General features: G+C 41.1%; 1 protein-coding gene across 2 annotated transcripts in view; it reads left to right on the top strand.

Moving 5' to 3' along the window:
* The first annotated feature begins 937 nt into the window (after positions 1-937).
* The window catches only part of Hers (Histone gene-specific Epigenetic Repressor in late S phase), a 555,152-nt gene continuing 531,259 nt past the window's right edge, over positions 938-24,830 (top strand). For both annotated transcript variants that reach the window (XM_083114118.1, XM_083114117.1), the window contains exon 1: positions 938-4,280. In XM_083114118.1, coding sequence (XP_082970244.1) covers positions 1,299-4,280 — 2,982 coding nt within the window. In that variant the 5' untranslated portion in view covers positions 938-1,298. The remainder of the gene's footprint in view (positions 4,281-24,830) is intronic.

The raw sequence follows: 24,830 nt of genomic DNA, 5'->3' as shown, positions 1-24,830 counted from the left end.
ACTTAAATTGCTTTGATGCAGTTACGCTTTGCGAATGTACAGACACAACACTGTCACATTTGATAAGAGTTTATTTACATAATGTGCAAGCACCATAAGACTACATAAATATAGGTTTGTAGATAAACTCGCTAAAAGAAACACATTTGTCTCTTCTCAATTGGCCAGTTTGATGGATATTCATTCAACCGAAATAAAGGTGAACTAAATGGGTCTCTCGCCTATTAAAGATAGTAAATCACTTCTCTAACTAGTATGGAAGATAAAGTTCAGGAACTAAATTCGTATAATTATGTGGGTAGTGAGTACAAGATGGGAACTGAAACAAGTATAGAATGTACTTAGCCTTCTCCTCCATATCGTGGTTGCTCGGACACCTTCACAAAGTGTCTACATTGAGGGAAAACCACCTCCTCTCCCTGTGTCAAAATCCAAAATGCGTTGCCTGAGGTCGCACAGATGCTTCGTTATTACGTCATCACGTAACCAAAGTCCTCCCCGATGGGGCAGTGGTAGCGTCATAGCCTTGTAATCAAGGGATCCCGGGTTCGATACCTGCTAAAGGCACTAGTTTTCTGGATCGCACTTTAAGCTGTAGGTTCAGTCTCAATTTGCCTTTCTGTGCATACGGTGGACTTATAACACCAATTCAATCAATCAATCATTGCGTAACCGATTCTATTGACCTCTGGTTGCAAAAATAAACATGATTCCATCTAACTGGCACAAATGAAAGCGAGATATAAAAAAATGTTGGCTTCTCGCACACCACGGTCCATAGTCTGTAATCGAAATAATAATATTTCGATTGAGTAACGTTTAAAAACACACTTGAAGTAAAGCTTCTTTGTATACAATCTTGATATGCATACTTTCCTGTCCACTTTATACTAATACACCTAAATTAATAATCGTTCTTTTTTCTTCTTTCAGAACCGACGTTGTCTCTGAATGAAGACGCAATGGCCAATACGGAGCTGAGAAGGAAACGGTGACTGAGACGACCGGCGTCGATTCCGCCTTGTGACGTGGTACCCGTGTGCCGAATCGCGATAGTGACAACTAGTATCCAGAAGCCAGCTTCAGCATTTCCATCAAGCCTTAAGAGTCTACATTTGATTACGGAAAGCTACGATCCGACAACGCGAGTTGCTGGGGAATCCAGTGAAACTGTTTTGGGGGCGGGGGGTTTAGCATTATTCCGAAAATGCAATCGCCAAGGCCTTTTCTTGGCGTCCTAGCAGTTCCCGAAGACACATAATTTCGGGTATATATTTACGAAACTTGCACCAGCCGGTATGCGTGGATCCGGAAAAACTCGGGCGACCACCGCGACATCACCGAAAAGAGGAGGAATCAAGAAGAAGAATGAGCCGACAACAACAGTGGCCACCACCCGTGCAACTACCAGACAGGCCGCTGAAACTGCACAGGCCTCAAGGAAGAAGCCCACTAAGGGAATCATCCCACTGGTAGCTAAGGGGCTGAAGCAAGTGGCAAGTAAGATCAAATTCCGTAAAGGACCCACGTTGCTCTGTCAGAAACCGTTGAAGCCGAAAGCTACAGTCAAGAAAGCAGATGCTAGTCCACAGGGAGGAAAGCAACGCACGATTAAAGGGAAAAAGCCATCAAAAAGCCCAACCCGAGAAACTCAAACCGTCACAAAGGCAGGGTCAGGTGAGCAGGTCCGTAAGCTGCAGAAGGCAGCTTCACCGTCCACACCCAAGGCAGCAGCAACAAGTGTTAAGGGAAAATTAGCAAAGAAAGTTAAACCAGCTCCACTAACACGGAAGAAGAAGCAGCAGCTAGCTACTACATCTCCATCGAGATCTGCCCAGAAATCCAGCTCAAAGAGTCCCACAAGAACCAATCGAGAAGAACAGCAGAAGCCACCAAAGAAAGCAGACAAAGACGAAAAGAGTAAGGAACAGAAGAAAGTGGATACCTCGCTGAAAGAAGATAAGAGCAAAGAGGCTAAGAAAACAGAAGCATCTGTAAAAGAAGAGAAGATAAAGGAAGTGAAGAAGCTGGTTCGAAAGAAAGGGGCAACTATAGCTGATAATTCATCTTTACCAAAAGAATCCTCAAATAACGACGCCATCGCCAAAACAGCAGCATCAAAAGCCTCAGTTGCTTCCTCCACAGTCAAGGAAAGCAACGTACAAAAGAAGGTAGATATCCAATGCAAGGAAATTCCAGTCGTTGTTGTAGAGAAAGCGGGCAAGATGAGTCCAGCTAAGGGAAGTAAGAAAACCAAAGAAACTCCGAAGACAACTGGGAAAAAAGAGACGAAATTGAATGTTACACCAAAGGTCAAAAAGGTCCAGCAAACAAAGAAAACATTGAAGAAGACTATTGCTGACAATAGCGTGAAGCCAAGTGCTAAGGCGAAGTGTGACGACACAGTTACAGTGAAAAAGGAAGACGACGCTGGAAAACAACCTGACAAAGATATAATAAAAGCCGCGTCTTCAGAATCCCAACCTGTGAAGCCGAAAGACAAGAAAAAAGGGACCATTGCGACTAAGCTGGCTGCCACAAAAGTTAAGAAGCAAGAACCGCCAGAATCTGCAGTGCCTACCGAAAAGCACCAAGAAGCTCTGCCAAAGAGCCCTCTAAACGTTGACGAAGATTCTTCTACGTCTGACGAAGTACCGCTTGACGTCTTGATTAGAAGAAACAGTTTGCAGCTACAAGAACAACTGAGGCAGCGAGAGAAAGATAAACATGGCGATCCTAGAACAGTCGGCCATTCGTATGACCCAGTCAAGGAGGAAACATCAGCGGATTCGCCGTCGATATCATCACCATCATCACCGAATGTGCCTGCATTTCGGACCAAGAAGAGAGCATTAACCTCTGAGGACAGGATTAAGGTTGAACGGTCTCCACCATATAGCCCCACGTCCTCGTCCAACCCTTCTTCGCCTGTAGCATATTCTCGAGTATGCAAGAAAGAATGCGAGACTCTAGCCAAAAAGGAACCTATGTTGTCTGCAAGCAAGGGGACGAAAGTCCCTAAAGCATCAGTTAAAACGAAAGGGAAGTCTTCTTCGGCCCCAGTACCAAAGAAAATAAAGAGAAGTCAAAATAAAGAGGAGAGTAAGTTGAAAGAGGATTCCGATGGTAGTTCAGATTCATCAGATGGATCTGGCCGGCGTTGGAGCTCGAAGGTTCCTTTGGCTAGTCTAATCGGGAAAACTAGGGAACAGTCAGACAAAGCGAAGAACGACGATACCAAGGAGACAAACGTGAGTTCGTTAGGAAAGAGAATTCCGGGATCAGATTCGCAGAAAGCGAGAAGGATGAGGTTGTTCGGGTTCTGGAGCGGACCGAAAAAGCACCGCGTTGCCAGCCTGAATGCATTAGCTAAAGTCCATTGCTTGTACGAGAACGAGAGTCGAATGTTTGAGCAGCGTCCCTGGAGGTCATCCTCGCGTAATCTTCGGTCCGGCACTTCTTCCGTTGGTCGCCATTGGGTTGATAGTTCCATATCAAGCACGGAGAGCAGCTCAGATTCTGACTCCGGAGACAGTCCTCCAGCGAGAAAGAGGACTTTTACTATAAAGCGAAAGATTGTGAAGAAAAAACCGCCGTCGTCTTCGTCGTCAAGCAGCGGTAGCGGAGACAACAAGAGCGACAGCGAACCCGGTAGAAAAGTAGTGCGACGGCGGCGGTGCGATATGATAATGGACTTGAAGGACATGGTGGTTCGCAAACGCATGGCTAGTCTAAACGCTTCCGCCATTCTAGCAGCCAGCTATTCTTTCGAGAAGAGGACGAGGAAAGTCGAAGTGGAAGTCATGAACGAAGATAAACCTCGGACATCTGGAAAGGGTGGTAGCGGGAAAGTCGTGGGGAGTTCGGAACAAGCGAAGAAGAAATCAAAACCCTCGAAAGAGAGCAAGAAGAAGGGTGGAAAAGGAGCCTCCGACAAGCCATCCGCTCCAAAGAAGAAGAAGAAGTCTAAGGAATCCCCTGGGAGGGATGAAGATGATGACGACGACGATGAAAACCAAAAATCATCGGACGACAATATCGAGAGTGTTATCCAGTTGCGGGCTCCGAAGAACGTGGCGGTTATCGTGAAGGATACGGACGTGACTATCACGGGAGTGTACGTGAACACGCGATCGACGCAAGGCTACTGCATCTCGGGTATGCAGTATCGCATTTCGTCTACCAGTCACACTCAGACGGAAGCTTCCGTCTCCGTTCACGGTCAGACTGAAACGCAGACGGTTGTTCAACAGGCTGTCCACACGACCACTGCCGAACAGGTAAGAGCTCCATTTTTATTTAATATTTTATGGTTTTGGAAATTTGTAGAATAGAATGAAAATGGCATTTTGGAGACAACATAAGATTTTACGCTACTACTGTCACAACTTAATAATAAATAACTTCACAGGGTTTACCAAAAGTCCCACTCATTATAACTTTGTAATGGACAGAGATATATCAGTGAAATAAAGTTTCTACTTCACAGCAGTCTTTAAAGTTTTACCAGGCAACACTGCATGTCTGTAGTTCTCATCGCCGCATCCCCAACTGGGCACCAGTCGCTTTGATGGATTCCTGCATTTCTTGAGTTTTCCGCTTACACTTCCGTCTTGGCATATGCCCACAGCCAAAAGTCACATGGAGCAAGGCCTGGCGATCATGATATGGGTTTTCTGCGGCCAATCCACCTGCCTACTGGAATCACCTGATCGCTCGCAATCACGCAACACGATAATAATTAAGATGAGAAGCTTCTATGATATCGTAACATCCCTGCTCGATATCGTACATAATCTTGCATAAACATGTCCAAACTTGCCCAGACTTGTAGCTGCGTTTTGCCTGACCTTCACTCACCTCTCCTCCAGGTAAGAGTCTTCCGACTTCCTCTGGGGAAAAAAACCTTTCTCGGCAAAATCCAGCTACAGGTCTGGACAAGATTATTCACGTTATCGAGCAGATATGTTAACGATATTATTTGTCTTCTGCCGTGAAGGAATTGCATTAAAGAAAGTTGCTATTGTGTTTAGGGTACGGACTTTTGCCCATTTACATTTGTTATTTTTCTCGTTTCTAATGTTCGTTAATGTTGTTTTGATCTTAATACACATTATAAAATGGGGTATTTAAATAAGCTTTTTTCCTTGTTCTTTAACTACTCTTTCTCTCTGAACAACATACTAATATTTTATTTATTTATTTGAAAAGTCCTGAATACAGAAAAATCCATTTTACATCAGGATATCAACCGGAAAAGAAATAAACAAAATAATAAGATGGACACATACACACACGTATACATATATAACAAGAATAATAACAACTAGATCAAAAATAATATTATTTATACTTCAGCTGCTTTATGCACGCCGTTCTGTAAGTCTCCTTTGATAAATGGAAGCCCGGAGCGTCTTTTAATGAGTTGTAAATGGTTTGTAGCCTGTAGAGAAGTGATCTTTGTTCTAAGGATAGCCTTGAAGATTTAATATAAAAGAAGTTGTTGCATTTACTGTTGGGACGTGGGATTCTGATATTAAGAAGTGGCAAGAGTTCGCTGGTGAAAAGTTGTCCATTAATGATTCTGAAGAGTAGTGTTAAATCTGAGAGTTGACGGCGAAGAGAAAGGTCATGAATTTGTAGAGTGGATAGAATTTCTTGTTTGGAGAAGTTTGCAAGGGCTGGGCATCTGTGTTTGACTATTCTGACGAAGAAACTTACTACTTTGTTTGTTTTCTTTAAATTGCTTTCACATGCCATTGACCAAATACAGGAGCCATATTCAAGAATAGGAACAACACACATTGTAAAGTAGGTTTTGAGGGCAGAAACGTGAGTTATGTCTGTAAATCTGTAAATTAGTCCAAGTGTTTTCATCGCTTTCGAAGTTATGTAGTCTATGTGATGGTTGAAAGTCAGTTTGCTATCAAAAATGACACCAAGATCCTTGTGCTGTCGTACGAACGGAATAACCTGGTTGCATAACTTGTAGGATGGCACTGTGTTATTGGATTTTAGGGTAAACCTCATGACAACAGATTTATCCGGATTTAATTTGAGATTCCAGTCTTGACACCAGCGTTCAATGTGTTTGAGATTGTCTTGGATGTAGCATGTGTCCTGAAGTGAGGTAATGTTTCGGAATAATTTGCAGTCGTCAGCATACAATAATACTGAACATTCGGAAGAAATATATTCGTGAATGTCATCCATGAAGAGAGAGAAACACAGGGGCCCCAGAGAACTTCCTTGGGGCACACCGGAAACTACAGGGAGCCACGACGAAGAGCAACCAGATACGATAACCTTTTGCTTTCTATTGTGCAAGTAAGATGAAAGTAGTTTAAGAAGAGCTCCGTGAATATTGAATCTATTCGATAATTTGTGGATGAGTTGCGTGTGAGAGATAGAGTCAAAGGCTTTGGAAAAGTCTAAGTATACGACATCCATGTCTTGCTTGGCATTCAGGCAGTTAACTGCTTTGGTAAGCAAGCAAGCAAGGTTTGTATCACAGGAAGCATGAGGGAGAAAACCGTGTTGAGTGGGAGAGAGAAACGGAGAAACATGTGCAAGGATACGATTAGAAATGATTTTTTCAGCTAGCAGTGCAAGTGCAGGAAGTAAGGAAATCGGCCGATAGGAAGTGACATGAGTTTTGTTTCCGTGTTTGAGGATAGGGACTATATTTGCTTGCTTCCATGTACAAGGAAACACACCTTCGGAGAAGCATTTATTAAAGATTGTGCTTATTGGTTTGGATAAAATATGGGCTAAATGTTTCAGAAATATCGCAGGAATATCATTAGGAGTGGTAGCTTTGGAACTTGAAACAGATTTTAATAATTCTTGAACTTCATTGCAGTTAGTTGAGATTTGAAAGAGTGTGTAAGGAATAATGGACCTGACTTCCGGTAGTGTGGTAGCAGCATTCTTTGTAAAGTTACTATGGAAGTACGAGTTAAAAAGTGATGAACGCTCATCCTTTGTAGCAGACTTACCGTTCCAGGAGACTTGAAGGGGAATACGGTCATGTTGCCGGCGTGAGTTAATTAGCGTCCAGAATGTTTTAGGATTTTTAGCAGCACTTTCTGTTACACTTTGAATATAATTATTATAGTCCCTTTGAATTAAGTTTTTGCTATACTTCCTTAAGTAAGTAAAAGTGTTCAGTGTATGAACGTTCGGAATTTGTTTCCACAGGATCCACGCATTCTTTTTGTTCTTCAGCGTAATCTTAGTCTCTTCAGTATACCACACAGGGAATCGGGATGTTCTTGTTTTCCTTAGGGGCACGTGATTTTTAATTACAGCCTGCACACAGTCCACGAGGAAATCCACTGCTTCTTCCGCGGGGAGGGGGTCCATCATTGTCCAAGGAATGAGGCTGGTGAAAAGGGAAAGTTCCTCCCAGTTGACTCTTTTCCAGTTGTAGACAGGTCTGGAGGATGGGGAGGGCCTGGGGGCTTTTCCAGGGACTTGGATTTCAGCATGCACGGGGGTGTGGTCCGAGGCGATGAATTGCTCACCGGGAGTGGCCTTGACCTTTGCGTGCGAGGACAGCAACAGGTCGAGAGTTTCTGTGCGTCTTGTGGGAAAATCTACAAATTGTTGAAGTCCAATCGCCTTGATGTAATGGTCGAAAAACCACCTGTCATCATTGTCTGTGCAGAGGCCAGAGATCGATGATGACCATTTTATATGAAGGTTAAAATCACCCATAAGAATGATGTCAGTTTCCTCCATAGCATTTAGCACAGAGTCCAATAGTGTTGACAAGGTTGCAGTGCCAGATTTAGGGGCTCTATAAAAACAACCGACTAAAAGTTTATTTGAGCCTATATTTACTTGAGTAATATATAGTAATACATAGTAATCTTTTCATCGCGCTACGACGCCAAGGGTCCCGGGTTCGAATCCCGCTCGGGCTTGGTTGTTTGTGAATGTTCATTCATCAATTTCATCATTTCATCACTCATCTCCATCTTCGCAAATTTGTCAAGAGGCACAAGACGCGAAGTAAAATAAACTAAATCAATCAATCATTGTAATCTATTGATTTCTATGTGAGTGCCCTTTCAACAATTCATGTAATCGTCATTCAACATTGTCGTCGCTATTAGCCAGAAGAACACAAGAGCTACACAATAATAAGAAAATATAGCAGAATGCTATATTGAAGCCAATAAATGTGAAACTGATCAAGAATATTAATAACGAAGTTCATGTTTTTTACCTATTTTGGTGCTTTTTTGCCTGCCTATGTTTTAAGATTTGATGTATTTGTGTTCTTTAATGTCACTTTCTGCCACCTTGGGCTAATCACGGCGATGAGGATGATTCATGACTTAGATAAAAATAGTTAAGGGGACATTCAGAAAAAAACTCAAGTGGTGATGCACGTGGAGAAGCGACAATGCTCTACACAAATACAAATACAATGCGATAATTATTTAGCGTCGTCGCCTTGTAATCAAGGGGTCCGGGATTCGATAAGTGGTTCGGATTCCACTTTAAACTGTAGGGTCAGTCCCGATTAGCCTTACTGTGCACAAAGTGAACTTAAAACACCAACTCAATCAAAAGAAAAGCGATAATTATTGGCTCACCCTCGCACATAGGGAATTAAGAAGTGACATAAAATATCTCCACAAGAACAACAATGCCACAATATTTCTAACACTGAAAACAATCTTTATGATATCTCAAAACTAATTATGATCTTTGTGTCTGCCGAATTTACTACCTTAGGAGAGAGTCTATCCCATCCTTACTCAATGTTTTTTAGGTAGTTTAACACCACAGAAAAGTGTGACGGCTAGCTTGAGTTAACACGAACAAAGGCGGTTGTCATTAGAGTAAAGAAGTACAGGTAAATCTTAAAAACCTGGGAACAAATTCCCATGAATGCCATTTCCAACCCATTTTCTCACGCAGGGATGCCCCAATAAAAAATAGATCAGAATGAAAGCGAGGGGGGGAAAAAAAACATTAGCTATGTTTGTCAGCGTAGATTTCTGAAACTGGATTTCAGATGTAGAGAAACCTGTTTGGGGCCGCCCTTTGCAGCGTTCCTTTAGCACCAATATGGCGCCGATAGAAGTTGATATCTCAGTTCTGACAGCTCTCTCGATCAACCAGAAATTGAAGCTATTTGCAGCCGAAGGGTGGCGAAATTCAATGTGAAAGCCGCAACCGGTGATGGATGGCATCTGTCCCATCAGGGTACCTCGGCAACCATGTCAAGAGCAGGCGCTCATTTACCAAATACTTCTTTCTTGCTTCCACTAATCGATAGACAAGCTGGCAGTGGGATTATTCATGTTACACAGCAATTTTTCAAAGCTAAATTAATTGTCAATGCAAATCAACCTTAGCTTCTTTCTGAGAGTACGCGTAGTTTTGGATTAAAAACATTTGTCGGGACAGGTATCAAAGTCACTCCTCTATCGTAGAAATACACCAACATCATCATCTCACTGTGATGTTTGATGTGATTTCAGACATTCATTTAGGCAGAACCCTCACCATTGCCCATTCGAACAAAAATGGTGCCGAATGATTGTGCACGTGCGCACAAAATGATGATGGTGCACAAGCGGAAAACAATTATATTAACAAGAATTTTTATGGGGCTAGACCCCCCCCCCCACACACACACACACTCCTATTTGAAGTGAGGCACAAATGATGCCAAATGCTAGTGTACAGATTGTGCACGAATGTGTACGCAAACATCTCGTTTGTACACAACGGGAGATCCGAGATATTGACACATCCAGTTTGGGGCAGGGGTTCTTAAAGGTCAAGGAACCCTTAAATTCTAATGGGTTCGGCAACAGAACCGGAACCTTCTTCACACAATTTAAATTCGGTTCAAGTTGCGATTTGTTTCATTGATAGAAGGTTCCTGGACCGCATTTAAATTGATCGTTGCTGGACCGAATTGAAGTACTTTACACATAAGAAGGTTATTTACGGTCCAGAACCCATTTACGCTTGCCGATTTTCTCTTCTGGACCTGAATTAAATTTATTTACAATTCCTGGAACAAGCCTGGTTTGGGGGCATCTTCCTCCCGCGCCTATTCCAAATGATACAAGGATTAGCAGATTGTTGTTGCACAAATGTACAAATGTATATGAAAAAAATATTGTTTGTGCACAGTGGGAAATGTGAGATATTAGCACATCAAATTCTGAGGGAGCCCCTTCACCTTTACGAATTGAACAAAAAAAAGCGCCAAACATTTGTGCATCGATTGTGCACAACGACAAATCACTATCTGACCCAGGTCCCTTTAAATAAAGTATAGTTTTCGTTTGGTGTCGAAGAAGAACCCTGTCACCATACTTTAGGTTTACCCGAGTGGTTTCGTAATTCTATATTGCACAGATTAAGACACATTAAAGCGTGATTTAGAACTGAGTGCCTTCCGTATGTCGCTAAAAGAGGAAAATGGATGAGATCAAAACACAAGCGATAAGGGTTTGGAAAAATTTCCGTGGCGAACCAAACTATCTCCTGCTGAAAGCGGAGCGCATATTCGAGGTAATCGATTTTCACGGAGTGCGGATTGCTGCAAATCTTCGGGATTTTGCTTCCGGCGATAAAAGCAGAAATGGATCATGTTTCAACACCTCAAAGCCGATTCACAGCGGAACATGGCTCCACAAGTGGCATGCTCCGTCGCTCTCGCATAAAAAAAGGCTTAGAACGTACCGTGCTTTCAGTTAACTTTTCAACGGAGAAAAGGTTTTGTTCACACTATTCAGGCCAAAGGTTGTCATTAACCGCATGATTCTGCGTAAGACATATTTATAAATACTGTATAATGATCTTATGGATAAACGCACGGCCATGAAAATAGGCGGCTGGGCAGAATTGCGCTGATGCCACACATGGGAAAAGAAAGGCGAGAGCGGGACGAAAATCGCTGCTTCCCGCGCACTGTCAACCTGGCTGCGTTGCCTAGTTCGAGCGTCAGACCGACCTCTCTCCGGGGCACTTTTGTGTCATCCCTGACCTTTCGAGCAAGTACTGTCAGTTTGCATCAGATGGATTACAAAGACCAACTCTACAACGAGATCTTTCATTCTCTTAAACGTCCGAGCACAGCGCGAACTTCTGCCACCCGCCTAATTTCATGGCCGTGCGTTTAGACAGTCACCCGCTGTTGTCGCTTTTACCTACGAAGAAACTTGCAAAGAGCTGATTATACTTTCGCCACCTTCATATCCGGCGCGGGAACCGCCTTTATGGCACTGACCCTCTGTTGCCGCGTTTCCCTACGAAGGAACTCCCGGTTAAACAACCAATTAGACCCACCGCTGCCCCCGTGTTTGGGGAACAATTGGCAACCTTTCAAGTACTCCTCCCCGAAGCAGCCAGTAGGGAAACAGGATTTTGTCCAAATAACCGTTCTACGCTGTGATTGCACACCGGTTCCTGCGACGGCAGAATAATTGGCCTACCGCTGCCACCTCATTGGCCAACAAGCGGCAACCTTATAATCCCTCCTTCCCGAAGTGGCCAACAGGGAAACAGGATTTTCTGTAAATAACCCCCTCCCCCCAAAAGAAGAAGGAAAATGCTACCCCCAAAGCACTCACAGCAATGAGAGGTGCCCGACCGTTGTCAACCGACAACTACACCTAAAGGCGTGAGATCTAACCAAGGACACTAATGCACTCACAAAGCACATTATAGCCGTGGGGTCGTTCTGTGGCCCAGGCGTAGTCCTCCTTTGAGAGTCACGTCTAGGCTCAGCTGGATGTGGCCCTTTTGGGGAGGCCTCCATTTTATGCAGGCACTAGTAAGCAATCTACCTACAGGACAACGGATATTATTTTGACTTGGTGTATAATCTTTAGATGATTTTTACCAGGAGGCGGAAATGATATAAGTTGGAAAAAACTACAAGAGAAATAAGAAGAGAAGCTCCAGAGGTAAAAACCAGCAAGCTGTAAAAACCTCGTTTGCGTCTTGAATTTGAAGAGCTTCCTCTAGATTCTAGTGTATGTACTAAGAACCCCCACGTAGAGGGGGGGGGGACGTTCCATACCCTAATGGTGTTGTCACCATCCAGAACCCTCGTGAAAGCAGATCTCACCCTCACTCTCCAGAAGACAGGCGAGGGAAGGCAAAGCTTGGGTGAGGGAGAACTTTGCAGATAAGATATATAGCTAAAAGTAACAAAGAATATCTTCATCGGAGCACACTGAACCAAATTTGACTATCGACGCTGCCATCTCTTCATCAGCTACGGGTTCAATTTGTGCACTTTGAACACCCATACTGTTGTCATGAGCCACAGGCATCATGGAAGATGGACCGACTGGGCACGAAATTTTACGTTACCGCTGTATACGGTCTGTCGCATATTTTTTGTCGAACTTTTGAGATTTTCATTTACCCCTCGTATATAGCATAAACGTCATAATATAATTACAGACCAAGGGCGTCGCTATTGGGTGGGCAAGGGTGAAATACTATTAGTCCATCTTTCTGCTCAGCCAAACAAGAAACACACACAAAAGGGTATAAAGGGAGAGGCGATTACAATTTAAACAAAGGAGTAGAATAATAAGACAAATACATAGAGAAAGTGATGGAGAAAGATAAATAGGGTATTAAAAGAAAGAAGGAAATTAAGACTATTCTGTACAGAGAATAGCGAATAAAGAAGAAAAGAAACAGTGAGAGTGGGAGATAGATTGAGGAAGGAAGAGAGAGAAACGGAAAAGAAAGGCTGAAAGAAATAGATAGAAAATAGAGGAAGAAAGGGAGTCAGAATGAAATAATGAATGTTATCGGGAAGAAAACGGCAGAAAGGGATAGATAAGAAGATAAAGTGTACTAGAAACAAAGAGAGAGAGAGAGAGAGAAATAAATAAAAGGAATGAAAGATATATATATATAGAGAACAGTAGTTAAAATATATTACATGTATTCAGGGGCGGCTTAAGGGTGAAGAGATGGCCCAGACCGCCGCTCTCTGGGGGCACCAAGGCGTCGCCCTTGATTAGCGCCAAAACCTCATTCCTGCTTTATAGACCACTTTGTGCACAGAAAGGCTAATTCGGAGACTGGACCTATAGTTTTAAGTGGGATCCGAACCACTATGTGCTATAGTTTTTAAAAGAGTTGGACTTATTGAAGTTACTGCTGCATAACATAATAAGTAGGCTATATTACAAAATCATGTAGGAATTTAATCTAAGAGATTACTGCTATTTTGATGTCACTGTGTAGGTATTGAATAAACACACACATACAATCAAAGTAACACTTAAAGTACTTTTAAAAATAAGGGTATTATTTTTCGTCATTTAAACCGCAAATATGTACCATGGCCATCTTTATTATTGGAGGAAGGTGCAAAGTAGGGGAAGGAGAGTAGAATGCTGAGAGAGTGATAGCATGGAAGGTAGGGGTGCACCAGAAATTAACCTTGCCCGAGTGAAAATTTCATCGTGAGCCTCTTCTGCAGGTCTTGCCCAATGTCAAACGTCCAAACGACGGGCCCCATAACTTCCTCCTTCCCCTTCAGTACGCGTCCTCTCCGAACCAATATTTGCAGGATGTCTGTGTATTGTCATGTATACAATATAGTTTGAAAATTTGTTAGCAATCAATGAAATTCAACAACATTGTGAAACCATCTAGTGTGGATGTTAGTTAGGAATTGTATCAACAGATGGCACTCTTGTTTTACTGTGAAAACATACGTCCTTATTCTAAATGCTAAAACACTATCTATATTACTCATATATACAGTGCTAGATAAGATTAAGAATACACAAAATTTGTGCTCATTATTAACGTGTACAAGTATTGCCATAAATTATACTACATATCATGTTCTTTTAACATTTCAGCTTGTTTCAAGTGTATTATTTGAAAATCCTGCCATGCCAAAGTCTGAACAATTATGATAGTAGGACATATTTTTAGAGAAAAATAATAAACCGCTGAGAGATTGATTGTTTTGAGAATGCATAAGACTGCAAATGAGACAAAGAATCTATAGAATTAAAAACCCAGATATATGTCAATGTCAATAAACCTTTATCTTTTGTATGATTCCCTATGGAAATTTACGTCATAGAACTACGTACCACGTCATACTAGTATGACACCCCTCAAAAAATGTTAGTGTTCCCGTAACATTGAGACGTGACTGTGTAAAATGATTCCGTGCGCCACAAACATGTACTCAGTCGTATGTTTATTATTGGTGGTTATTACATAAATTGTTATTAGTTACATAAGATAATAAATGTTATTTTATTTCGGGAGGAACCTTTTTTGTGGCTGTCGTGGGTTGAAGGTTGTTTTCCGTTATGTCCATAGTTCACTTGCCAATGCTAGTAGCTATAGTAGCCCTAGACCTAGATGAAGTTGCTTTGCACCCTTGTATGTTGACTTTTTAAGATTTTTATCTGGAGTCATTCATTTTTAAATATATTTTCTTCGAATCCTGGCCTGGGGATTGATGTTTGCGAGTGTCCATTCATCAATTTCATCATATCATCACTCATCCCTCCCTTTCTTTGCAAATAAGCCAAATGAATGAATAAATCGTAGAACCATTGTTACTAACACTAACTGAATGGCCTTCGTAAGACGACACAAGTTCGCTGTAGTGCATTTCTATCACTTTTAACCCCTCGTGTTGCTTCTTTTCGTAATTGAATATTAAGCGGTTTCGGCTTCTGATTTTCACTCTTGAACCATCTTTTGCATTTTTTTTCTACAGCTTTTTCTTTTAGAACCTATGAATGAGCTCGGGAGTAATCTCCAGGATGAGTTGTGCCAGTAATAATATTATGGAATGTTTTTTTTTTTTCTGTTGAAGCAGATCCAATTGTATCTGTTTACCTACTTTTTCCAAAGACCGTAATTGATTGGTATCGCTTTCCCAACGTTTTTTGCTGAGCCACCTTGTGGTAAACCAGGGGTTTCCAACTGGCGGCCCGCGGGCCGCATGCGGCCCCCGTTGCCTTTTTCTGCGGCCCGCGAAGCCAGTTTGCAAAATACATTAATTTTATTTATTTTTATTAAAATACGTTCTTTTTTACTGAAGGAAAGGATGCTCTGTGAAGAAAGACAATATCACAGGTAGAATTGATTTTGCAGTCAATAATGATAATCAGAATAATTTAAAGTGACGTAAGTTTCTCTTCACACCATGCATTCCACCCCTTCGCTATACGGAATGAACTCTGCCGCTTCCGCGAAGGCTTCACTCTTTGTGTTTACAAACAACTCCAGAGCGGCACTATAGAGATCTGTTTTACTAAGCACGAAGAGATTTCCAGTGTTCCAACTCGGATTGTACTGTGACTGATTGTTAAAGTTTGTGCAAATATCGAAATGAGCAATATCTCCAAAAAACGTAAGATTGAAAACTAAAATAGCTTCTCTCCAACTTGAATTGCGTGATTTGCAAGGCGATGTGTTCCTTCAAACTAGGCAAGAAAAGGAGCCAGAGTTTTTCAAATACCTTTCAAAGGAATGCTTTCCAAACCTTCGTAGTTTTGGGCAAAGGATGACATCGATGTTCCGCAGCACATACACGTATGAAAGTGTTTTTTTCTTCAATGAAGTTCATCAAGAACCGCTACAGAAGCAGACTGGCAGATTCATCACTGCTTCACCTTCTGAGACTTTCAAATACAGAAATTCAAATACAACTTTAATAAAAGAAGCAGATCGGGCTCAATTTTCACATTGAAAACTTACTATGAAGGATTCTTATTTGTATGGTGTGTCTTTAATTTCTTTCAATTCATCAATAAGTATTGGGTTTCTGTGAAATAAATTGTAATTATACAATTTTGATTTGTAATTCCATTGTTTTATTGCCTCATTTTAGAAATTTAGGTCATGCGAAAGTACTACATTTTCAGTTCAGTACTTACAAATTTTTGTAATTTTTAATCCCCCCCCCCAAAAAAAAAATGAGGCCCGTCTATCAACTGCTGGATATAATTTTGGCCCTCGTACCTTTTGAAGTTGGAAACCACTGTGGTAAACGAACGAAGCTCTCGATCGCTTTCAGATAAAAGGCTTTCAATTGGACGATTAACGGTGATTATCGAACACGAAAACTGGGTCCATTGTGAGTGAAATGGGACGATTTCCGAATATAAATGACTGGCCATTTTCTCCTGGCGTCCTTCTCTGTAAAAGCCGTCGACTAGTGCTACTTATTAGCACGGCCAGTGTCGATTCGGAGGGGTAGGGAGGAGGGTCTCGCCATTATGTTTACTGGATGAAGAAAGTGAGTGTTTTCCAACAGTCTTGCTGATTGTTCATCATCAGGAGATGTGCTATCGTTTGCAGCCTGTTACTGAGGATACTCCTTCACGATTCACGTCACTAAGTTAGAATAAATTGATTTAATATAGGGTGGGGCAGGCAATGGGAAACAATTTAGTAATACTAGAATATAATCGGTTTTGGAAAGATGGGGACGTTGCTATCTGATACGGTATCGTGGCAGCGGCAGCTCCAGGAATAATCAATCATCTGAGGGTGCGGAATGAAATTTAGGGGATGCGATGTTGAAAATAAAGAAAACACGAAACACGCATGTATGTTTAGCCACTAAATCAAAATCGAGTAATCAACATTTAGTAGGAATTTGTGATAATACGCTAAAACTTAATAATCCTATTGACTTGCTTCATTTTTAGTTTGTTCTAGCACAACAACGACATATTTGGAAATTTTGAACAGCTTATTCAAAGAGGTCAATGACTTACAACATCGTGTTACGTCGCCATGGGTCCCGAATTCGAATCTAGGCCCGGTCGTAGATGGTTGTGAGTGTCCTATTCGTAACAGTCTTTGAAAAAGTCTGAATTTGAACTTTTACTAGACATTTTACGTAGAACAAATATAATAAGAATATATTAACATGAAAACTACTTGTCACGATACAACTCGCGTTAAATAATTTTATAGAGACTGCCGTCAATAGTACAGGAAAGTAACTGCGGCTTCTCTTTCAGGGTAGGATCAATGCTTGCTTCTTGTATATACAATAACATCGGTCTCGCTTCAATACCTAACATTCCAGTCCCCTGGAGCGGTCCTTGTATCTTGACGAGAGATTCTGAAACTACACTCCATCTCGCGAATCTCTGGAGCTAGCGAACGAAAACAAGTCTCTGCGCAAGTAGTGACTCGAGAGAGCTCGTCCAATGATTTCGTGAGAGGGGAAATGAGTGCAGATTCCCTGGTTTCCGTGTATAAAACGGGAGGTTCGAAAACGTAACTGTTCATATTGGTCCTGTAACAATCAGATAAATTTAATTTGTAATTATAATGTAATCTTGTAAGATGTTACGTTGCTAAAGAAAAATGTTTCGAATGATTGCACTATGTTTCGTCGTCATGGCCTGAACCTTTCAATCAACCCTCGTGTGAGTTATTAACGATAAGAGTCTGCAGTGGATACGATTCGAACAGATTTAATTATCCTCCATTCGTTATGCTATACCTATAACTAAACCTCGGATTTTTACGTTCTAAAAAGTGTGCTTTTAGGTTCCTAAAATAGGCTCTAAAAATCCTAAAATAGGTTCGAAAAATCTTAAGTTAGGCTCGAAAAATCCTGAAGTAGGTTAAAAAAAACTTAAATAGTTCAACATTCCTGAAAAATGCAGATTGGGTTCATATGGGACACCTACATCCTGAAATACGCACTATCTTGCATAACGTTATGTGTGTCTGCCTAACCCTACTGCGATGGCAGAATTTGCTATTAAAATCCACTCTTCGCCGTATAGTTAGGCAACAATCGTTTTTAATGTTATCCACAGTCAAACTCCGCAATTTTGTCTGTGAGGATCATCTTATATGATGAAAATAATCTTTCAACAAAACCATAGTCAGTGGTGCAAACTTCACTGCTGTTAGTTTGCAAAGCGTGAATACCACAAGGCACCGAAGTGACGCGAAAGTGAGCAAGACCACACAGATCAGACCACCTTGGATTGTACAGGTAACAGTGGCACCAGACATTTTGCTTTCTTTAGAGCTTTGAAAAATGACCATGGACTTGCAGGAAGGGAAATCGACAGAGAGTTTCAAGCACGTTCGTCATTGAACTTTTTTGTGACCAAACAAAGCAAAGGCATCTGTGTGACATAAAAATCCTGTAAAACCTTTAAAAATATATAAAAACCTAAAAAAGCTTGATTTAGGCGCATAAACCTAAATTAGATTCTAACGAGCAAAATAGTTTTTTTAGGCACTATAAAACTTCATCAGTTGCCTTTTTTAAAGGAACGCTGACCTAACTTATTATTTCTTACGTACCTGTAAAGGAAGAAATAGGTTAAAAACCTAAAATCCGAGGTCTATATATAACACAGATAATATTTCGGAAAGAGTTTTGGGCCTCCGTGATGGTGCAGTGGTAGCGTCGTCGCCTTGTAATCAAGTGGTCCCGGTTTCAGTACACGGTGGAGGCACATAGTGGTTCGGATCACACTTTAAACTGTAGGTCCAGTCCCGTTTAGCCTTACATTTCATAAAGTGGACTTAAAACACCAACTCAAGCAATCATTCGGAAAGAGTTTTGTCTCTTTACACAAGTGCCTGTCAGTAGGTAATGGTGTTAGATTCCCAGAGGAAGCATAGTGCATTGTTCTGGATCACAAGTTAAACTGTACGTCCTGCCCCGATTAGCATGTCTGAACATAAAAGTGGACTTGAATCAAGCTTTTTCCACGAGGCTCCTTTTCGAGTTTTGCTTGGATTAAAGGGGGAAGGCGATAAATCGATAACTTTAAACACGCTCCCAAATCTTTCAGCAGAAGAGGTTGCTATTTCCACGTTGGAAGTTATTTATAGGCCCGTTTGCTTTGACTTCAAAGGGAGCAAGTTATTCGTTTGTAGAGAGGCGCGGTCACACAGAAGAACATGGAGGCTTTTATGTCGGGAAGGTCACAGCGGGGTTGCAAACGAGAAACAATCCTTTCTGAGCTGTCTTGTGATTGTGGACCTTGCCAACGCGAATTCCCCACTTCAGCATCACAAAGGCTCGAGATGAATTTTGCCCCCTTTTTCTTGCACGACAAACTTGTCGAACGATGGTTATTTTCCATAAACAGCCTGTCGAATTCGCATCTTTGAACAAGTTCACGAACGTAGTGCCGTTACGATTAAAATTTCTTGTTGAATTTGGAGGTAGGAAAAAAGTTTTTAGTAGGCAAGAATTCCAGCGTGTAGCAGTGGCGCAAACTTATATGGGCCTGTGATGCTTCAACTCACCTAATTTTATTATCACCAGCATCTGCTGATGCATGAAGTTATATTTTGCTATATCTTTGTCCATCATTGCATGTGGACTCGAAAAATTCACTTTTATTTTCTATATTTGTACATATATTAGGTTTTGACTCATATTTTAGTTATTTTTACATATTATTTATCTGTTTCAGAACATTTTTCAACATATACTCCATATTCGCGCAACAAACACAACACTTGAGTTTTGAACCCCTTAAGACTGGATCAGCATGGCTAATGGAAACGGTATACCTGTCTCTGTAATGTAGCTGTGGTTATGGTCGCGACTGTACAAAAGAGTCTGACTTGCGACTCCCTCCAACACGTCCTTGCCCAAATCGTCCTTCTGCCTCCATCTCCGCAATGCTCGAAACTGGCCAATGACCTCTCTCCTCCCAGACATTTATTCCGATCTTATTTACTAACAATGCCGAATCAGTTACCTGTAGTCTCTTTCTTGATTGCAATTTTTTACACCTGTTTACAACGATGGCGATCAAGGACGCTCGGCAATTCCTCAGATGTTTCTAGATATTTCCTGTCTGGAAAGGTGATGGCTAAATTTCTGGGATTTGGAGTTCTTTGTACTTGGAATCTTCTTTACAGGTACAAAAAGAGCGAGAGAAAGCGAGCGGGTTCATGGGTAATGTTAAGTGGACATCAGGGACAATACAACTCCTTGAGTTACCCATACAATGCAAAAAAATAAGAAAAATGCAATTTTTCGAACGTTTTTGAGTTTATCATGACAGAAATTCGTCACAGACTTACGGAACACACCATATTTCGACAATTTAGAAATGACATTTTATTAGATATGCTGATCTTGAGAAAATTTCAACGGCATTTGACCAGTTTGAGTCCCTTTGTGATTTTGGCCTGTATCGCATCTTTAATATGGGTTTGCCAACCCACATTCATTAAGTCAAAGTACTATGGATCTAACACATCACAATACGTTCATTATCTAACAAATTTTACAAGACTGACTATGGCGTCTGTATTACTGCGTCTGCCTGACTGTAAGTTTATTTTCAATGATGACCTTGCGTAGTATAACAGTTTCCTGTGCTTTACAATTATGTTTGTTTTGAGCATATTGTACTGCAAGTTCTGTCCATAATAATTATTTCACAATTACCACAAACTCTAATATCTATTCCTCAACACCTCCACAGAAAAAATAATACATTAACTCTTTGCACTTTTATTTCCTTTTTTTTTAAACGAACAAGTGTTCAATTACTTACCTTAACATCATAAAATATTTTCTGTCTTTTTAATACATTTTTAAAACAAAAATCATTATTCAGTGCAATTCGTGAAGGTGTCTTAATATTATAAGGATTATTTCTGAAGCGTATTTATTTATTTAAGAAAACACACTTTTTTCGCGGTGAAATTCGAGAATTTGGAGAGAAACCAGCAATGATTACCATAATTATGTTTTGATTCCAGAACATTCCGGTAGACTCAGTTCCAATAGCTGTTCCTTGAATACACCACAGGACCATTGCCGTAATTATCTACATAGTGAAGAAATTTGAAACCGTTCGTTCAAATCGCTTTACGTTTGCATGTGGACTAACGGTACTGCGGCTCCTGTCTATTTGTATGTCTACGTCAAATTCAGTGTTGGTGGATATCTAAGGGCAATTCCACGGGAAATAGGACATTAGACTTAAAGAAATTAGTGTTTTTTTTTAAAATACTTGATATGGCATACATCTATATTCTCTTAAATTTTCAGTTCAGATACTTCGTCCCTACCGAGACAAAGAGGCGTATCTCAGTTTTCTTGAATTTTCAGGAGAGAATTGTGAAAGTTTGTGATCATACATTATCATTGATTGTACTTTTGTTTTCAGGGGTATTGAAATGTGTCGAAGCATACAGATAGCTAAAGGGCCGTGCTTTGTGGTGAGTGTGTTTGCATTTTTGCAAATCAGTAATAATGGGCTTTTTTGGCAGTTTGAAACAGAGACGCCCATTTGTCTCGTGAGAAAAACATGTTCCAGTGGAGATATTTTGAGTTACGCCACAGATACGCCTTTTTGTCTCGTAACTGGAGATAACACAAAGTATGCCTTGAAGTTGTTTCTTAACTACTTCGTTTTTTTTTGCCCACCTAATTTCCGCCTATCTCCGTTGCCTAGTCGTTAGGACAGCTTGTTACGAAGCAAGGGTGGGTGTTCTCTATGAGTATCTCTTCATCATATCATCTCATCCTCATCTTCGCGTTTACCCAAAAGGGATGAAGAAAAATCAACAAAATTCATCCATTTTCCTAAAGCACGTCATTTACGTTCCATGGGGTCTACTGGAATATTCGTAAGTTAGTGACCATAATTTACCTTTGTATAGACTTTTTTTATTTCCTTTGCAATTTTCTTTCTAGTCGTGAATTTTCTATTTTAAATTATAACTCCATTCTTACTTGTACATCTCTTCATCCATATTTCCATTGTTCCAATTAACCGTCACATAATACTATATTTTGTTCTCCACATTTATCATATTTTTGTTTACTTGATTTATTTTCACTAAAAATATATGAAAATACTGTATTTACTATTCTCGTTTGGTAATTAACATGAAATTATTTGCAAATGGTAAATGTGAGGTATGTGCAGCTGGTTTCGTGAATATAGTCTCCAACTATATAAGGATATTTTACATGTTTCCGTAACTTTGGGTGTTAAAATAAAAAACAACTTAGTGCTCAGAATGCAAAGTTGTCTCACTCCATAGAGGCATAAGATGACTTCCATTAACATAAAGACACATATTTTCTCAGAGTCAGTGTTGGTTGTGCAAAATCAATAATTACAATTACGTTTCTGTGAATGTGTGTTCCTGTATCCTCTATTATATACATTTCCTGGTATACTCAGCAATGGTATCTCTTTGATACGAACCTAGCCGATTAGTTCATTTTTTTTATAAATAGAGAAATGATCACCGTTCCTGGGGACTTTATATTTCCGAAGGCGAGAACTACATCTTTCCTATATTTTCCACGTATTCCAGAAGTTTTAACGTCTATTCTTACCTTATTATCAATCTTTCTCAATAATACCATTTTCTATAAAGAAACCATATAAATATAATTTATATCTCTTTATTTTCTTCATATCAATATTGTTCTTTACATCGATAGCAGTTGCAATTTCTTCCGTTTCCGTCGATATTATGATAGTCAGTGGATCTTCCGATATTAAAGTGGAGAGTATGCATAGCAATCGCATTTTGCGATTTCTATTGATTTTCTCGGTATTATACTGGTTAGTTGATCTTCCTCGTTGTTATAGTGGTTAGTATGGATCGCGTTTGCGATTTGCTCCAATTTTCTCGGTATTATAGTGGTTAGTTGATCTTCCTCGGTATAATGGATCGCGTTTGAGATTTCTGGTATTATAGTGGTTAATTGATCTTCCTCGGTGTTATGGTGGTCAGTATGTATGGCCTTTGCGATTTCCTCCGATTTTCTCGGTATTATAGTGGATCGTTGAATTTCCTCGGTGTTATAGTGGTTAGTATGGATGTCATTTGGGATATCTTCCGATTTTTGCTGCGATTTGTTGCATTTCCCTTGAGTATTCTTCTGTTGCACAACACTCGTTAATGGCAAGTTTCAATTTCTTCCACTCGACATTCGAGATTTTTTTGTAGTGCAGCCTATCCTACATGCAAATGGAAAATTTTTCAATCAATTTGTCAAAGTCAGATTTATCGTCGACCTGCCTCATTATTATTATTATTCTAATCCTTAGCCGTGAAAAATGTGTTTAATCAAGGTGTTAAGTGTTTTTATTTGTATGTATATATATTTGATCTGCCAAGCCAACGGGAGTTAAGGAAGAAGTCGCGAGTCTGACGGGCGAGCACCAGAAAGGTCACGTTTTGCGTGTGGATCTTAGGAAATTCGACCTTAACCACAGCCATTCAAATATCTCGGGTTCCAGCAGCCGGACTGAAGTGAAACTTTTACCAGCGCAGCAACATGTATGCAAAAACGGATGTGTGGAGATTCGTCGCAATCAAGCAAGAATTACGGATGCCAGATCGAATTGGTTATAATCTATCAGTTTATGGACACAGATTGCAGTTGAGCTGTCGGCGCCAGGCTGACCGCCACTTAATCCTAACGTACCGTACCCGAAGCACGCTCTGTCCAGGCTGGGAGACAATGGAGCGAAGAGGAATGACCTCTTGGGAAGCGTACCTTCAACGACCGTCAAGCGTTCTATTTCGAAATCCGCATAAAACGAAAGGACCTGCCATTTCGACACACAGTTTTACCGCGAGTTCCAAGGAGAACACATCCACGCGCTCCGAACCTTGAAACTACCATTGTGCCGACTCGTCGTGTGTTGTTACCTTTTTGGTGTGAGAACGAGGGAAAGTGCGCCAGCCTACTGTAGTCGTCCGAGCGAGTTTGTGAGAAGTGGCTGTAAGCGAGATTTTGCCCTTTTTGTGGGGTGAAACGCGCATAAGGATGGCCGGTTGACTGTAGAAGAGAGGAGGGGGTCCGCCCCGATGCCAGACGAGACACCACGACGAATGTCTACATCATGCTGAAAACCCGAGCTACGCCGCCTGATGCCTACCAGCCGCCACAGAGAGGGAGAGAGATGTCGAACGCTGCCATATCGACGTCCCGACGCTTGAGATCGTCCGACGGTGATGGAGAAGACGCCGACGACCCATGAACGACCGCCCAGATGCGACGTCCGAATCACGCCTGACCACGGAGATACTCACCGACCCCGAGAGGAAGAGACGCCGAGTCCCTTGACGTTCCCCGAGCGACGCCGACGACCCATCGTCACTGATCCGCCGAGGAACCAGATGCATGAACGCTCTTCACCTTCTCGTCGTCGCGATCGAGGAAGAATAGGAAAACCTTTCGCATGCATACTAAGTGATTTCAATCGCCCGCAAAGACACCAGGATGCGCCGTGGAACCAGAGAGATGGTAACGTATTCATCTGTATGAATGTCAACACGTACCGGCTCGATTGATATTTAGAGAATGCCCTAGAAATTCGTTGATGTTTTGAAAACGCCCGCACAACTCGACACTTCGTATCAGACTCCCGTTGCGCTTAATATTTGTATTTGATTGTCTCAGGTCAATTTTACTCATTTCTTGTGATTTTTAGTGTTCTTAAATTCACTGTTGTTTGTGCTCCTTTTGTATTGATTAAAGTGCGTACTGCTAGAGTAAAGCGCCGCCCGCTTAATTGTTTTATCTATTTGAGGTTTGTTCATTTTAGTATGTGTCAGCGCTGTGTCGCTGCTAGCTACGTCAGGTCGCGTATGTGATTATGGTTAAAGTATTTGCCTGGTAATATTAATTGCTCGTCGCGGCGAAGTGTTGAAGTCCCGCGCGCGAGAGAGTATATGTTTGCGTCACTCAACGGAGGTTATTGTCAGGTTTAGGACCACGTGAGGTCAAGTAGAAGGAAAAACGTCCGCCCACGTGAGCGTAATTGCTGTTGATACGCTTTGTTTATTCTGGA

Source organism: Lepisma saccharinum, chromosome 28, assembly GCF_977018435.1.
Source record: "Lepisma saccharinum chromosome 28, izLepSacc3.1, whole genome shotgun sequence".
NCBI lineage: Eukaryota > Metazoa > Arthropoda > Insecta > Zygentoma > Lepismatidae > Lepisma > Lepisma saccharinum.
Note: the sequence above shows the minus strand (reverse complement) of the source record. Positions and strands in the feature narration are given on the sequence as shown.